We start from the raw sequence: 18198 nt of genomic DNA on the forward strand, positions 1-18198 counted from the left end.
CTTGGGTGTAAGATTCCTTGTCCTCCCCAAAGTTTTCTTTGGTCTCATTTTGTCTTTTCACTTTCATTGTAACAACTTCTGATCTGTATTTCTTTCAGCCTATAGAAGATAGAGCTCACTCTCACTTCAGTCCACAAGAAACTTTGTGTGTGTGCAGCTGATACCATACAACATAAATCACAATCGCCACATTGTCTCTTCAGATAGGGACAACAAAGCCCCTGAGATTTTGATTGTGCCAGCATGTCTAGGTCTAAAATCAAACAGCTTTCTTGCATGGCAGTGAGCTACGCAGAAAGCAACAGAGAGGGAACACACAGCAGTGTGAACAAAGAGCTTTTGACAGCATGTTTCTGGTCAGAGACACAATCCTTAGTTGATATGAATCCCCATCACTGCAAACAGTGCTCCAGTGTTTTATCAAGCTGAACACCAGGACTGGATACTGCACAGATCCCTTTATGGGAGAAACATTGCTTCAGACACGTGCTGGACAACTGCTCTTATGTCAGCATGGCAGTCAGCAAGCATCATTGCACCGGGGATTTTAACGTCCTCCCTAGTCACAGAAACAAGTACTGTAGGGCAACTCATGTCTCAGGTGAGATGAGCAGTTACCTGAACTGCTAGAGTGAGCATATCCATACCCCTCAGCTGGAAATAAATATAAGTGTATGAAACCAGGGCTTAATAGTTTAAAGGTTTAAGAAAACGCATTTACATTTTTAGTCGGCTTGAGTACCTAATTTCCATATACAATAATAGATTTAAAGACCCAAATACTTTTAAGAATGGGGCATGATTTCCCTAAATCCTGCCTTTTTGCTCTCCTTTGAGCCCCACAGAGGGCAAGACCTTACAGCCCAAGTACTGTACAACACTGCCCACTTTACTTTGAGGGCTTCAGTTTCTCTTTTTTCATAGCCCTCCAGCCCTAGCTCAGATATAAACTAAGCAGTTGTGCACACTTAAGTTTTCTTTTAACCATGACAAAGTATGGCGTATGAAATAACTCTTTTTTAATTGTAAGAAATATGGTTGCTTTCCCATGAAACACGCAGATTTTGATCAGTTCCTGCACTCTTCTAAAATCATGGGCTCTATAGCTCTTTGGCATGGCCTGGCCTGTTAATTCAGATCTGCTTATATTCAGTATACAGGCTGTGATAGAGTAGGAAGGTTCAAATATAAATGTAGTCTTGGGGAATATCATGTGTGCTCTGCTATCTTTTATTATATGGAGATGGTTTGTTGGACCACCCATCCAAACAGAAAGAGATCCAAGAGGGTTTCTCTATTACCAGAAGCATTTGGTGTTGATAGCTGAAAATATGTGAATCATTTGATTGTTTTAGAATAGCACTCAGAGAGTACAGAGGTGTTTGCTGTCCTGAAGATAACTCTACCTGAACAGTAAACATGCTGCCAGAGAGGAAAAGCAAACTAAACACGAACATAATTTTCTGAAATAAAACACTGCCCATAAACAACCAACAGCTAATGTAATGATGCCAGGCTTTACCTGATACCAGTTCTGTAAACAGACACAAAGAAGTCTGAAAATAACATACAGCCATGCTCTCGTTTGAGACCTGCTTGTCAGGGTTGCTTTCCCAGAGAGAAAGACAGCATCAAGGTAGCAAATTCTCCCCTGCGCTGCTGGGCTCTCCACCAAGTGAACACTGTCAAGAGCTCAGCCCAGAGTTGCTGGCTGACAGCCAGGGGTTGGAGTGCCCGTTCCCATTCCAATTCATAACATGATGAGCATAACACAACCCCAGAGATTTTAAAGGTAATCTGGCCAGTAGAGCATTGCTCTACCAAAGGGTGGTCTCTGAATCAATCACAGCCTTTGGCAAGTCTGTTGCCTTACAATTGAAAACAGACATGTTTTCAGTTCATTCTTTCGGTTACTACTGTTCAATGGTGATTTACAAGAGAGTGTGAGCTATGGCAATCTCTCACGCAACTTTAGATATTCCCTAAACGAATGCACATTTATAAATCTCCTTGCTGTAAAACAATGGCTTATAAGAAACGAATATTTAAAGAGAAACCATCCTTAAAAAATGCCACGCAGCCATTCTCCAACATTCAGAAATACCGAGACGTTGCTCTGCAAAACACAGTGCAAGTAATTTCAGCAGCAACAAAATACAGTGGGGCAGGACACACCTCTAAGTGGTAAAGCAGAACATGCTCTTCCTGAGTGGCGTTTCTGGGGGGCTCTCAATTTTGTCATTTCTATCCTAACTTTAAATACGTTTAGAAGGCCTCCTCACAAAACAGCAACACAGTGTTTCTCAGTAGCAGTCTGTATTGAATTATGAAATAAATATCACTAGAAGCAATATCATCAGTAGCAGAAAACTTCTGTGTTCAATGCTGCTCTATCATTTTAGACCATTTTTGTGTATCAGCTCTGTGTTTTCAGCATTTACAGGTGTGATTTACACTTATTCTGGAAAGATACAGAGATTGTATAGACAGTGTTGAAGTTTTAGTAAGGGGTTCAATCAGAAGTGCGTGTATATATATATACGCATGTACACATCTATATCTATATCTATATGAGAGACTACTTCCTACTGGACACAATTTCATTTCCAGTCTTTCAAGGAAGACTTCTACGTATAATTGCAAACGTAGACTGCCAAAATCATCAGAAGTGGTTCCAGAACTCGTCTGTCTCCACACAACAGCCCAGTAGGAAGTGCATGTGCCTGGGTCAGATAGCAAGTTCTGTTAGGAATACAGGGGCTTGCCTGTCTTCTCGTCCTTTTGCCTGTGTTTGAATATTTCATCAGCAATTTTAAAAAGTAAGAGACCAGAAGCTGATAGGAGGAAAGAGTCCTTGTTCCAAAGGAGAATTCATGTGTAGAAAGAAAATGAGTGATATTCCAGGGGCTTGAGTTGTAACGATGAAACATACTGTAGTAGGTGCTCCCAATAAAGAATAAGGTTCACTTGCTAATATAAAAAAGTTCAAGTGATCTAGTTTTATCATAAACTAAATTGTCCTGCATGCTTCTGTAACACTTCCTCAATAACAGGAACAACTCCATAGTATTGAAACAAACAGAACTCTACTGGCTGAGGAAAACAATGGACTTAACAGCCTAACCTTGGAGTAGCTCAAGGAGCCTTTAACCACAGACATCCCCCTCCTGGTTTTGCCCCACTGTCCAGGCTTGGCAAATAAACCCTGAAAACCAAACTGAAAGCACCTGTGTTCTTCAGCATACCTTTAACCTAGTGGTATTTGCAGTCACGTTGAGCCAGCACTGAGGAAATACCTGAGAGGGCTTCCTTGCCTATGCACCAGGAAGTATGGCCAACGGTATTTTTAGTCTCAGTTTCAAAATAAACATTACATTTTTATTTTTAAATAAAAGGTCTATCTGTGACACAATGGATGCAAATTAGGCCTGGAGCAGTTACACACAATGCCCTGGGCCAGCAGGTGCCAGCAGCCATCAGCCTGCAGGGCACTGGGCACCTCTCTGGCATTCTCATGACTCAGTTTGGCTCCTATCTGAAAACCTGAAAGCATTCGCTTAATGCCCTAATGCACATCAGTGCTTTCTGTCTGTCAGCACATCACTGCTAACTTGTGTGGCTTGTATCTGCAAAGTAAGAGGGAAGAATGAGTCTCTTCAGTGACACAGCAATGAACTAATTCTGGGGCTTGGGGCTGACCTGTAGAGTTGGGTGTACAAAAGTCTGGTTTCATATTTCACGTATCAGTTCAGTGCATTAAAATCTCTTCCTATAGAGATAAGTTTTAATCTTGTATATTTTTTAAAATTATACTTTTTGTTATGTGCATAATGTTATAAAAATGTGCCCATCATATTTTGATGAATTCTGAATACTACTTTATTAGCTCTTTTAAAGATGTAGGTGAGCCTTTGCAGAAGACTTTTAGCTTAGTGTTCTGATATGAAATAGGAATTACTAAAAATAACAATTCTATGTTTTTATGTTCCTTTTGTATTAAATAACAATGGATAACTCTACTACTTAATGTTTTCATTTTGTTTAGTTTCCACCTTCAAGTTACACCAGCGTGCAAAGCACGTGTATAGTGAAGCTGCCAGAGTGCTGGAATTTAAGAAGATATGCAACGAAGCACCTGCCAATGCAATCCAGCTGCTGGGAGAATTAATGAACCAGAGCTATATCAGCTGCAGGGAAATGTATGAATGCAGCTGTCCTGAACTGGATCAGCTGGTAGACATCTGCCTGTAAGTCTTGACCACAAGGAAGAGTAATCGCCTGTTGAGAATATTGTTTGAATTGATGAGAAAATATGACATCGTTGGCTATTGCAATGTTAAAATGAAAGTATTCTTGTCTCTTATTACAAAATTAATCTCCTGCAGGGACATTACATGGTCAATTGTTTCCCTACTGACATCTGTGTAATACTTTCAGATGAAAGCTGCAGTTTATGGCTTTATTACAGACTTTGCTTTTGGATTGACTCATCATCACAAGTGTTACGTTAGGCTGTGTTGGCTATTCTTTTTTTAAAAAATGTAGAAGAAGTCATAACTGGTTTTCTTAAAACATTATTTTAGTTGTTTTATTTGAACTCTCTTACTTTTTGTGTATTTCTTAGCCATGTAAGAACTGCCACCATGGGAATTCTAGAGAGTAAGCGAACTGTTCTACATTCCTAGGTTGCCTTGAAATCGTAATGGTATATTGTGAAATGCTAAGGATTTTTTTTTTCTTTTTACTTAGAAATTTTATCTACAGCACCCGATAGGTTGGAAAGCAGTTTACCATTTAAACGATGAGCATATTAACTATTACAATGTCTGACCTTGCTTCTACTCTCCACACTGTGCATCTGAGCCTTCTCTACATTATTCAGTCTCCATCCCGCCTCCAGCCTCGTTCTTTTAGCTGGGTTCCGTGACTCAGTTGGGCTGCAGTAAAACAGGACCTATGAACTCCAAAACATATTCCTTGTCATTTTGTCACTTCTTTTTCCCCTTTATTCCTCCTCAGTTTCATATCCTCTGGCCAGAATAAACGGAGTTTGAAAAGTGGAATGAAGGGGCTGGAAATCACAGGTTGTTGCATGTAGTAGGCCATTATTTTCATAACTCTTTTACAGTGGGTAATGAGATCTGCTATAACCATGTGTTAACAGAGAAAGTAAAAATGAATACTTAGTACATTTAATGTAGTATTTCATGCATACCACAGCACTGGCATGAAAGGATATACACATTTCAGCCCCTCTTATCTTCCATTTTTTTGGTACATTTAATCATGGGACAGACTTCTTGTGCTAACTTTGATCTAAATTCAGTGCCCGTAAAAAGAATTCAGTGGTTGGTGATTATTTTAACATGGGCATAGGGGAATAAATAGTTGCCCACCCAAGCCTACCCACCACTATTTCATCCCTGCCACTGTCCCAGCCACCTCTCCTGGCTGCTTCGCTCATTCAATTCATCACAAATCCTGGTGGTGCCCTCTTCATACTGCTGCTCACCTTTAACAGTTCCTGCTTCTCCTTGGAGAAGGGTGCTCATAGTTTGGGAAACTGGCCTAAGTCAGAGCATTAAAAGGTTAAAGGTTATTGTCCTATTAGAAGGGAAATACAGTGTGCCTTAAGTGTTTGTAAACCTGAGGTCAAGGAATGCTGTTTCACTGTCTTTCAGAAGCAGGGACTCTATAAAAGTATAGAGTTTCTTTCTCTAAATCGTTGAGTCTTGGAGAAGACAGAAACTGCCTCAGTTTAAAGTTAAAAAAAGGAAGGTTACAAAAATCCTTTACCAGCATTTTATTATTATTTTTTTTTTGACTAGGAAATTAGTCTGGTTTATAACAAAAATATGAATTTTACAAACAGGCAATGTGCCATATGCATTCTTACTTTTATAGTCATATGCATTTAGTAAGTTGTAATACCTATTTACCAGGTTTGTAAATTGATACAGTATGATACAGATGATTATTTAATAAGCTAGGTTAGTCTCATTAATTTTGCAGACAAGATGGAATGGCTTCGAAGCCAGAAAACTACAATCTCAAAAACCAAATGCAAGACTTCTGGACATTCCCAGATTATTTTGCATATGAGATACACATGCTGTTTTGTGATAAATCACAGAAGGACAATCTGATAGTAATTTAACAATGTAATTTGTGCTCTTTCTCTTGGGAGCCAATCCTATATGTAACTCACAGGCCACATTCAGTTTACTGGATCACATAATGGAGTAAGCTACGACAGTCCCTCAGTTAGTGGAGTGATTCTAGCAAGGTTGTCCCAGCTACTCAGAGGGGAACCATCTGTCCACGTGAGAGAAGGGAGAACTGGCTCTGGAGACAGCTGAAGACAAAAACTATGCTCCACTCAGTTTTCAAAAGCAAAAAAGTCAAAAAAAGCTGCAAAGTCTTGATCCAGTGCCAGGTACCAGCAGCCTCTTTTGGGACCCCATTGACAGAGGAAAAACCTTGCAAATTAACATCTGCATTATTTTTAGTTACAGTAACTACTCAGCATTGATGCCTTAGTCCGAAGTCCCCGATGACTGCGCCCTGCAGAAGCGACTAGCCATTTCAAGTGTCCGCACTTAGGGCATGCAGCTGGAGTCATACTAAAAGGGCTGCTTTTCAGAAATGCTGAGAGATAACTACCCTGTTTCAAGTAGAGGAAAATAAATAGGTATAAGCTAGTAAGTTTTATACTACAGCATAGAGTTACCTGTGCTACACTGAATAAACTGGCATGGATGCTAGCAGCAGTGTATTGCAGCATGAAGCGTAGCACATGGATGGAAATTCTCTGTTTCTGATTTGTGCTGAGCTCTGTGCTTTCACAGCTAGGCAGCTGCTACTCTCTGAGCTAGCTTTGGTATCGTGACACTAACTCATAGGCAGCAGCATAGACATAGCCACAGAACCAGAAGGAAAGGAGCACACAGTTAGGATTTTACTAAATTGAATTAAAATTAATCAGAACTGAAAGTTCCATGGACCAAAAGTAGTGAAGAAAAAGAGTGATGTGTGTGCCCATGTTACTTCAGATTTCTAACTTGCCAACAGAAGCACCTATGGCTAGTATGATGAACATAACTACGCTTCACAGTGGAGCAAAATAATTTTAATTGGTATTTTTAAATGATTGTAACTGTTCTATTATATTCATTGCAAGCAAATAAGTTCTTAGTTCATTATTCCTTACAGGCTTGTCCCACTAAGAATATTTCTTGAGAAATACATCCTTCTCCAGGTTTCATATTCATGAATGATTTTTCTAATGCTATGATTAGATTTGTAGAAGCATATAACTATTTGAGATGAATACAGCTTAATCCAGAGCATAAGTTTTGAAAACTATTGGGGAAAAAAAGCTCTAAACTTTTCTTGAGTTGTGCATTAAAAAACTAGGGCACGTAAAAATCACTAGTCACTCTAGGAAAACTTGGCTGATGTGATTATAGAAATGGCCAGGAACTACATAAATTACATTCTTTTCTTACAATGATATACAGCTGCCCTGTAACTTTAAAAAGCCCTTCCAAAAATACATTCCACAGAATTGCCCAAGTCTACTGCTGTTCTCTCCTTACAAGGTTTAAACTGTGAAGAATAATCTGCATATCCAGATGTTTTCTGTTTTGCCTAGATCTTTATGTTTTACTGTACAGCATCTGCCAAGAAAGAAAGGGATCCATACTTGCTGTGGTTTGTAGTGCTGAAAAGAGTAACCACCAGTTGGTCAGTATTTTATTTTTTGCAAAGACAGAAGACTTGTTCTTTCTCTAACCTTTCTCATGCTATTAATGGCCATTTTACCTGTTAGCCTTTTAAAACACAAGAGGTTTACCAAATAGGTAAGGAACAAAACATTGGAACTGAGCTCCCAAATTCCTGAGGTACTTTCTCCCTGAGTCCCTGAATTTTACAAATAACTTTCATTCCCTTATTCTCCATATCTTGGGGGTATAAAACCCAATAATTTTTGTGTTACCAGCCACGTGAAGATGGCTGAATCCTCTCTGATCACTTTTAAAATGCAATTTTTATATTACATCCAGGCACATTATGGTACAGAGACAACTGCATTTTATCAAGACGCTTATCACTGATGATTTTCCTAAAGCTTCAAGGCCTGGACAGGTTCATGGTATAGTTTGAAAAATGAAGAAACAAAAACCAATGAAAAAGTTTGCAGCTCCAAAAAACCTTAATTATGTTACTCAGATGCACACTAAGCTATGAAACAGAAGTATGCACCATACCACCACCCCCAATTTATATTTAAATCTCATGTTAATTCTGTACTTCCTGAATAGCTGGTTCATAATTTTGAGTATTTCAAATTATCAATATTGCTGATTTTTTCATCTCTCACAACAGAACTGTTTTCAAAATGTCATACTGCATTGTCTTACCTATCACTTCTATATACCAACCGTGCAGCTTTCATTCTTGATCTTTCCATTCTTAATCTTTTCTTTGCTGTAGAATTCATGTTTTCACTCTCATTTACACACACACACACACACACTCACAATTCTCTCTTTGTCCTGTGAATACTGGAACAAGGTATGCAAGCTCATAAGGAAACGAGGAGCAGACCCCAAGACTCAGCACCAAGTGCCTCTAACACTGAACTGTAGACATACATTGCTTTTTTTCATTATTATTATTATTATTATTATTATTATTATTATTATTATTATTATTATTATTATTATTATTTAACGTGCTCCTTCTAACCCCTCTGTTACTTTTGCTCATGGGTGCATTATAGCCCAGGTAGTGCACATACTTTCCCACATGTTAAATCCATGTCACTCACTGTGTAAGTGCTCTGTCTGCAAGATTGTCGAAAAAGTGACTGTCTGCTTACTGCTCTTTTCTTCATAAATGCATAATTTAGATGCTGGTGCACAAGAAGAGAGCGTCTGGTTATGAATCCCACTTTACCAGAAGAGTAAGTCCTAGCTTAGGACTGAATTGACTGAGACTCAATGAAAAAAAGTTTCAGACCTGTTCCAAAATCACTTCCTTGTGTTTGACCTAGATACTTCCCATGCACCAACCACACCTCCAGTATCAGCAGAGTTAGGTGCTCACTTCTGAATTCTTTCAGTCTCAGATACCTAACTTTCAGGTGTTGCAGCACTGCCTGTCAAAATGCCAAGTTCCTCGGCATTACACCCCGAGCACCACCACATTTGAAATCAGTAGCCACAGTATTTTGAAACACAGTGACTTCAGCTCTGAAACAAGCACATTTTCTGCCTACTTTATGCTTTATTTCAACTAAGTATTTTAAAATGACTCAGTAAAAATGAGGCATGAGCATGACTGCAGAGAATTATGAAATCAATAAAAGGTTCAGAACAATTCTAAGGGGATTTCAGTTGCCCACCAAAATAAAAGCCAGACACCAAGTGAAATACAAAATTCTGACTGAGGTAACAGACCAGATGAACACAGACAGTTGATTTACCACTCTGAAAATTGGATTGGGCTTTATGAAGTCAATGGGAATTTCCCTATTGATTGCAATTGAGACTGGATTGTATCTTGCTCATTTTAGGAGGTTGCTCCATAGGCCAGAAACAACCAAAAATTGCATCAGAGAATGAGTGGCTTACAGGAATCATAAGTAAAATAAAACACCAACAGGAAATAAAGAAGGAACATAAAATCGAGTCAATATGCAGGGTGGCACCACACAGACACTGAAGAAAGTGTTTCTATTCAAGAAGATATGTAAGCATGTTTAGAATGAAACACATATGTAAATACTTGCTTGAAATACGACCTAAACTTCTTCTTACCCAGCAGTATACCAGACTCATTTAACATAAAATGTACATGCAAAAAATCACAACAGCCTGCTCAGAATGAGCTGTCATCTTCTAATACATTATTCACATGAATCTCACCCTTCCTAAAACCGATTTTATGACTAGTAAGTCACAAATGCATGGATATTGAAAACATAGCAAAAATACTTGTTGCAAATCTGATTAGACCTCTCATGAGGATTAAGATTTCAAATGAGTTTTCTGAAACATCCAAAAGAAATTCATTACATGGTATTTTCCTACTCCTTCTAAATCTAACTAAAGATAAGGAACACAGGCAAGCAAAGTAATGAAAGTAATTCATCTAAATTCTAATGAGGTGGCATCTGAATCTTGCATGGTAACAGCATGAGATTCGCTGTAGGACACTTCTAGCAGGCCAGTATCTTGAGGCTGGGAATGATTTTATCATTTCATGTCTTTATCATTTTTTTTTCTCTTTGCCCCCATTATTAAAGACATTTTGTTCTTTTGAGACTATATTCTTATTTTACCTCTACTGCTGTAAGTCTGTTACGTTCATGTGGCTCCTCTAAAGATAGATACCTAGCTCTGTCCATTCAGCATAAACAGATGTTTGAGTGCAAAAGACTTCTTTTTTTTTTCTTTAAAAAAATGAGTTTATGAACTCTTATTTTCTTGACCAGCACTCTCTGCAGTCCTGCAGAAGCCTGTGAATCTTCAGCATGTTTTAGATCTGCCCTGGAAGAATAGAGCTATTCATCTTTGCCACATTGGAAAATAGCTTGCATGCCTACATCCTGTGCAATTAAGTTTATGAACCCTCTTTTGTTGTTTTTATCATGTATTGTTTTCACTTCTGATGTCTTATGAACGTTGCTAACACAATCCCTTTTCTTCCCCTGCTTTCCTCATCTCAGCTGTACTGTGATCCTTAAAACAGTTGATGCTGAAGCACTGTAAAAGACAGTATCATAGAATTGACAGAAATGACTACATTGCATCTTAAAGTGACAGATTTTTTCTGTCCAAAATGGTAAATACAAATTGTTGGTATATCATATACAACCAAGTGAATTTCAGCAAGTCAGATAAGACAGAGGTATTTTGAGTCCAGTATTCACTAGTTTTCTATAGGAATTTAATATATGACCGATTACTCCCTTCTGGCTTATTTTTCATGATTTTTTTTTTATTTTGTTTTAGGCAATTTGGGGCCGTTGGGTCACGTCTGACTGGAGCTGGATGGGGTGGCTGCACTGTGTCAATGGTGCCTACTGACAAGCTGAATACTTTCCTAAAAAATGTTAAGAAAGCTTATTACCAAAGTGATGTCCAAAGGTTAGCATTGGAGAATAATAGTCTGTTTGCTACCAAACCTGGAAGAGGAGCTTTGGTTTTTGTTGAGGCCTAAAGAACATAATTTTTTTTAAAGAAACTATGTAGGGCATTTAGAACTGGCAGGACTTCCAATGCCACAGTAAATGAAAGCCTTCTCTGTTTTTTATTATAGTGAGCAGTTGCTATTATCAAAATACATTTCTGAAGAAGTGATTAAAAGAACACTAAGATCTATTTTTTTCCCAATACTAAAAATAGATTTCAGTGTAAACATTCATTTACAAAAAACTATTGACATAGAAAACTGAAATTGAAATAATTTGTTATAGCAGATGTATTTTCTTTTCCTTTTTCTGTAATAAACGTAAGACCAGGTGGAGCGATGAAACATTTTATTGTAGGGTAGGAACCTTGAAGTGTTTGCAGAGTTTTCACTGCTTGCTCACTTCAGCTGCTGGATGTTGTTCTGTTTATAGAATCCTGTAAAGATGAAAGATCAAACTAAGGAATTAAAAACAACAACAACAAAACAAAAACAAAACAATGGAAGGACCTTGCTAAACATTACAAGTTCCATGCTAGTCTCAAATATGATTTTTGTTGCAATTAATGATAATATTGGAGGAGCACCTGCAGGCCAAATAAAACATCAGGAGCCCAGTATGTTAAGCAGGAAAATGTTCCTCCTAGCTATATTCTTCTGTAGCGTGGTGCAAGGGTGACTTAATATGAAAGTTTTAAGTGAAAATCAATGCTATCTGTGAGCTGTATGATACAATGTACTCCCCCTACTAAATGAATGAACAAATAGTGAAACAAAGTTTGGGGCTGAGTTGTCCAAATACTGTATTTTAATTGTTCAATCCTAGCCGTGCATCTCTATACTGTGGATGAATTTGCATTTTCATGCAAGACTGTTACAAAGGATTAGATGTAACTCGTTCACCATGTTAAAAAAAATTATAAGGAATAACTAAGGAGAGAATTCACTCAGTTGTACTATGTAACAGTTAAGTAGGTGTGACCAAGAGTTAGTATCATTAACTTCTTTCTGACAAACTGTACTCTCTCCCCTACTTTATGCAGTGCCTAAGGAAGTTACTAGCAGTCTCAAGATTATAACTGCAATGCATTGAAGTGTAACATCCACTGTTCATAGCCCATCTCCTCAGTAGGAGAAATAATTATGATTACCCAAAGAGATGACTGTACGTTAAGATACCCCAATAATATTCTAGCCATGCTTCTAAGTACAAGATTAATTTCCTGTGCCCACACTAATTTGCGCTTCTGTGCCATCTACAATGAGAACTCAGGAGTTTTGCTCATGTCATAACCCTTTTGGCCATAAAAGATAGAACAAGATTTGTCCCTCTGCACATTTTTATGATGCTAAGCACATGTGGATGTCTAGAAGTCTGCATCAAATTAGGGATCTCTCAGAAGAGATCCTCTGGACATTACCCATGCTAATTCAGGCCAAATAGGAATTCTTAGAGGCTACTAATTCTGTGAGATGACTCTGCCAAATTTGAACACAGCCAGTGTAGACTGCCAGGTCTTTTCAGGAATGTCAGAGGGGACATACAATGGTAATACTATTGCTAGAGATCTTCTTTTTGTATTTTGACAATCAAGAAAAATTGAACAGAGAATGCTCTAGATCAAGCAAATCAAGTACTCAAGAGGAAAAGGACAGGGTCTAGACAGAAAGAGGAGAAATGAAGAGACAGAATTTGGAGGGAGGACAGTTAAAAGATATATTTGACAAGAGCAAGGGATAAGAGAAACAGGAGAGCAAGAGAACAGGATCTAGAACTACAGGAAGGTTTAATCTCAAAACATTCACTAATACTATTGATGGAAATGTAGTATCTTGTAGCCTGTTTGTAATGTACAGCAGATGTGCTGTATGTGCAACCAAATCTGTAAACAGGACTCCAAAAATCAAATAACAATAGCTAAATATCTTCAAGAATTTTCAAATTAAACCCGGAGATTTTAAAGAAAAATAATGCCATGGCCTTATTATCACTGGTCTTAATAAATACAGTCCTTAGTTTGAGTGAGTCTCTCCTTATAATCCTGTCATAAAAGCAGTGTACTCCTTCATATATTTGAGTTAAACTTTAGTTCAGCTGTATTCGTGGAAGCTCTAACCAGTCTATGAGAAGAATAAGGATTCATTTTTTCAAGTTGAATATATCACACAATCACGGAACCTTCCCAAAAACATGCAGGCAAACTTTTGGGCTGCAGCACTTTTCAATGAATCTTATAAATGATATTCTCATAAACAAACTGGCACAATAATAAAAGAATAAAATCAAATGTTCTGAACTTCTGATTAATTTATTTCCTTTCCTTTTTTATTGCTTCAATTTTTTGCCATACTTTTGCTGTAATCTGCAAATAAAATTGAGACATAACTAATTGAAAGATTTATGGTATTCGGAGTATATAAATTAAAGTTTTGTTGTTGTTGTTGTTTAAACTACCAATAGGAAGTAATCGTTTCTTTTTAAATAAATTTTAAAAAGAATGAATTGGTGTCTGTTTTTTATTATTATTTCCTTTTGAAGACATTTTTATACATTAGTAATAAATACATAAAAAAGCATGAGAATGATATAGCAACAATGTAAAGTAAGCAGCAAGGACATTAGTAGTTTCCTAACAACAAAGCAAGAAGGTTTAGGATAACAATTTCTGCATATTAAGCTCCAACATCTAAACATGTTATGTCTTTCAAGATCTGCATTTTAATAACTGTATTGCAGTAATGCTGCATTAATTAATAACTGTAATACGCTTTAATAACTACTCTACCTGTATTTTCAGTCTAAATAAGCTACATTTTCTGCAACTAAAATAATGCGAAACAGTATACACACGCACACATGGAAAACTAACAAAAACAAATGTTGGAGACTATATGCAGAGGTGAAGCATGCTTTAAGCACAAGCTGTGATTATCAGTGGAGTGTGATTTCATCTTACTATAATGTTTGCCTGTAATTCATTCAATTGTGGGTTTAATCTTACTGTGCAGTAAATGGGTTCTAAACCTTTCCAAAAAGGATTTGGAATGGAAACACTGTCAGACATCTAAGTGCAACGACACTGCCTGGTGCCATATTAATACTCTGCATTATCTTAATCCCATTGACATGTACTTCTTCATCATGATAATGCAGACAGCAAATATCTTGTATGTAGGAACATGCTCCCAAATAGAAGGAGAGTAACTTTATCGTTCACTTGAAGGGAGGGGATCATGACTTTATGTTTGACATTTGCTCTCTTGGACTCGAGATACACAAACACACGCATGTCAACCTAATATATAGTAATGACTTGCATAGCACCTTCAGGATCATTAGTTTTTAGATTAATATGATCTGAATGTCAACTTTTATTTTAGTAACTACTGTATACTTACTCAGTGTAATCCTTCTGAAATTCTTCTGAGTCCATGCGGCTCTTTAGTAACATCTTGATATGTCAGAGCAACTGCTGTGCTACAATTTCAGTTAAGTGAAAGGTTTGCATTTTCAGCTAAGAAGGAAGTTTATCTGTGTACTAAATCCCAACTAGATATAGCAAAAGATAAACACAGCACAACATTCACAAGATTTATCTTGTTCTAAAAAGAGATACTATGCAAATCAATTCTGTTATGGAAAGGCCTCAAGTAGTTCTTTCTGATCCTTGTGACAATGCTTAAGTGAGAAAAATGAACTACAGAGGACTTACATCATATGTATAGCATGAAAGCCAGGCAAGCAAGGCTTGACATCACTAAATCTGTGAATCTCACAGCATATGAGATTATATTTTAAATGCTAATTTTGAAATGGAAGCCTAGGTATTAGTAAGAGGCTAGCTGACATTGAGTCTGTGATACAGAAAGCAGTACAATGTAAAACACTCGTGCATATTGCTCCCTGTGATGCAGCCTAGTCTGATAGGCTTTCCCAGCGTACACAGGATGGGCAGTGAAAGTGCTGCCACACAATATTGCCATCACATCTGCGCTACCTCTGCTTTTCTATTCTTTGCTGAATGTTCTTCTAAGATTCAATAACACAAAATAAACACAGACAACTAATTGTGTGCTTAATCTTCTCTCCTATACTCTGCCCTCTTGTTTGGGACTTGGATCAAAGTAATTAACCACAAGCTAATGCTAGACCCCCACCACAGCCTATAACAAGAGCACAGCATTTACCAGGAGACAGAATCTGCCCCTGTCCTGTCAAGAGTACCTCAACACCTCTGTAATATCATCCACTTCAACGGGACTGCAACATTCACGCTAAGATTGTAAGACCATGTTGTAATCAATACACTAGGAATCTGGACAGATATTTTTCCCTCAGGTTAGCCACTTCTGTTTTACCACTAAAGCCTGTGGATGAACACGTCCTAGAGCCTCCTTTCCTAGAGTCTCAGCAAATCTGGCCATTGAGTTCAGCAGAACCTGGATTCCCCCCAGCTCATACTCCCTAGCAAATGGTTATTCCCATAGGATAACACACAGTGTGTTTGCATGTAAGACTAACTTGTCTCCTGTCTAAATTAAACAAAAATGTAATTAAGACATTTGTGCCAAATTCATGTGTAAGACTTACTAATGGAAAAACCGCAAAGGATTAAAACAACAACAACAACAACAACGAAAAAAACAAAAACACAACCTTGAAGCTAACAAAGAAGTAGACACTAAGAAGCTTTTGAGAACTAATTGCCAAATAAAATGCTTGAGATTGATTCCCAGTAGCAGTGTTCCTGTGGAAGCAACAAACAAGATGAGGATTTATACTGAAGTATTTGGTGTATTTATTGGATTCTAAGTCTAATGCGTTTAGAGAATTTCTGTTGTCTCCTGAGCTCTACTTTGTTGGCCAAAATCAGACATTAATATTAAAAGAAAAAAATCTCCCCACAAAAGCATGGCTTTCTGCAGTTGGTACACAAGGCTCAAATAACTCAATAAAGATTAGACGTACTTCAAACTGAAATACACTAGTGCCCAAGCAGCTGTCTTCTTTCCACCCAAGCTGTGTGTGATTCAGGAAGGGAATAAAAATATGTTCTATAAGCAAATGATCAAGAGAAGTTTTTTTTTTTTTGTTTTGTTTTGTTTCTATCCAAATTAATTGTTCAAGTACCACTGAAGCAGGTGTGTATGAAACTCTTACTGCGGTACCTGATGATTATTACCGAAGGCCTTATTTTTACGGGATTTCATGTAAAAAAAGGTTTAATTCATGTTGTCTTACATTTTCTGGACTCTCACCTGTCTCTTATGTGACATACACATATTTAATATTGGCTAAGCTGCTCTGACTTTGAGTGTTGTGTGTGTGTTTTCACTGTCAAGTATCAGTAGCAATAACATTAAATCATTCGTATTATATGTTTAAGAGTTTTCTATTATTATTTTTTTTTTTTTTCCCAGTGAACATCCACTCTGCCTTCTAACTTTTTCCTTCCTGTCCATGTATCCGTCTAAAGAATTAAGACAACGGTTTTACAAGAACCTATCCTTGAGGAAGAATTTAGTGAGCCACTTTTAAGCAGCTTCACAAATCATAGTTCTTAAGGAGGTCTAAACCTAATTTTATGACCTCTTTCATAGCTGTGTTTAAAAAATGAACAGGAAACAGGAGCTAAAATCAGAACCAGAAGAGTCCAGCAAGGATTTACAGAACTTGGATAAAGTTAAAGTTCCACAGTTGAATCACAAACTTCATCAGAGCCAAAGATAAGAAGAAATACTGGAAGACAAAGGGTTAAAGATCAAGTGAAAAGCACCTACTGAGCTGTTATAAAGTCAGTTGTAGTCAGGCATGGACCCTCTAAAGAGATATTCAGTTAAATTCCTGTGTAACTCTTGGTAGAGCAAATCCAACAGTATCAGCAGCAAAACTGATGATAGGCTTTCAAAAGACTTTTTTTCTCTCTTTTTTTTTTTTTTCCCCTCCCCTTCAGAAGTCCATTTGAAAAAGTGAGAAACAGCCTGAGAAGCTTTTGTTTCTGAAGATCTATAACCTGATGATGGCAAATGGGGAGAGAGTAGGGCACTGTTGGAACTGATTTTCAATGCTTCCTCTAGAGGGAATATGATGGCTAGTGTAAGTGGCTTCAGAAGTTGGACTTACAGGCCTCTCACTGTTGTTGAAAAATTCCAAAATTTATTGTCTTGTCTGAAATTCATAAGATATTTAACTTTCTTGATGATGACATTTCAGGGTGCTATCTTCAAGAAGCTGATTTTTGGTAAGAACGGGTTAGGGGGTGCAGATTAAGCAGCCAGGCTCAGTCTCAAATGCTCATTAGTTCACAGCAAGAGTACCACTGAGCTCCATGGGGCTGGATGGACAGGCTCCAGTGCTTTCTGGAGAAATACCAGACAACCAGTTCTGAAGCACTGCTCCTCTGACCCATAGGCTGACTGAAGATGCAACAGGAAATTCCTTTTCTATCACAAAACTCTTGATACTTTGAAAATAAGCTACTGCATAGTTACTGATAACAAATTGAGATTTCATGTCTGAAGATGAATTCTATGACATGCATCAGCTGGTTAAATAAAATTTTACGGACATAAAAATGTAATGATTTATGGGATTTATGAGCACTACGCTAAACTAGCAGCCTCACACAACCTCTTCTTGGTGGCCTCCTTTCTCCCTGTGGTACAGGGCACAGTTATGTTGCAAGGACATGATGTGCCAAGAAATGCACATGAACTTACCATAACATGATGGAGCTGGAAGACTTGAGATGCCTGTGCACATTTTATACTTCTGTTCTGGCACAAAGAACATGACAAAGACTTTGTAAGCTCTTTCAAGCAAGCCTAAGGGGTTGGGTTAACAGAGTTTGAATCTCAACTATCTACTGTAGCTCCACTAATGAGATTTTTTTCCCCCTCTACATAGGTGGTCTTTAATTTCTTAAATGCAATTAGAATAAAGTTGTTGCCTGATTTTTTTTATTATTATTTTTGAAAGTGCCGACTCTACTGCACTTA

At 37.6% G+C, this 18198-nt stretch overlaps 1 protein-coding gene across 4 annotated transcripts in view; it reads left to right on the forward strand.

Moving 5' to 3' along the window:
• Positions 1-13702, forward strand: part of GALK2 (galactokinase 2) — a 52477-nt gene extending 38775 nt beyond the window's left edge. For all 4 annotated transcript variants that reach the window (XM_027466750.3, XM_027466749.3, XM_027466748.3 and 1 more), the window contains 2 exons: positions 4046-4247; positions 11022-13702. In XM_027466750.3, the coding sequence (XP_027322551.2) occupies positions 4046-4247; positions 11022-11229 (410 nt within the window). In that variant the 3' untranslated portion in view covers positions 11230-13702. The remainder of the gene's footprint in view (positions 1-4045; positions 4248-11021) is intronic.
• Positions 13703-18198: the final 4496 nt, after the last annotated feature.

Source organism: Anas platyrhynchos, chromosome 11 (assembly GCF_047663525.1).
Source record: "Anas platyrhynchos isolate ZD024472 breed Pekin duck chromosome 11, IASCAAS_PekinDuck_T2T, whole genome shotgun sequence".
Lineage (NCBI taxonomy): Eukaryota > Metazoa > Chordata > Aves > Anseriformes > Anatidae > Anas > Anas platyrhynchos.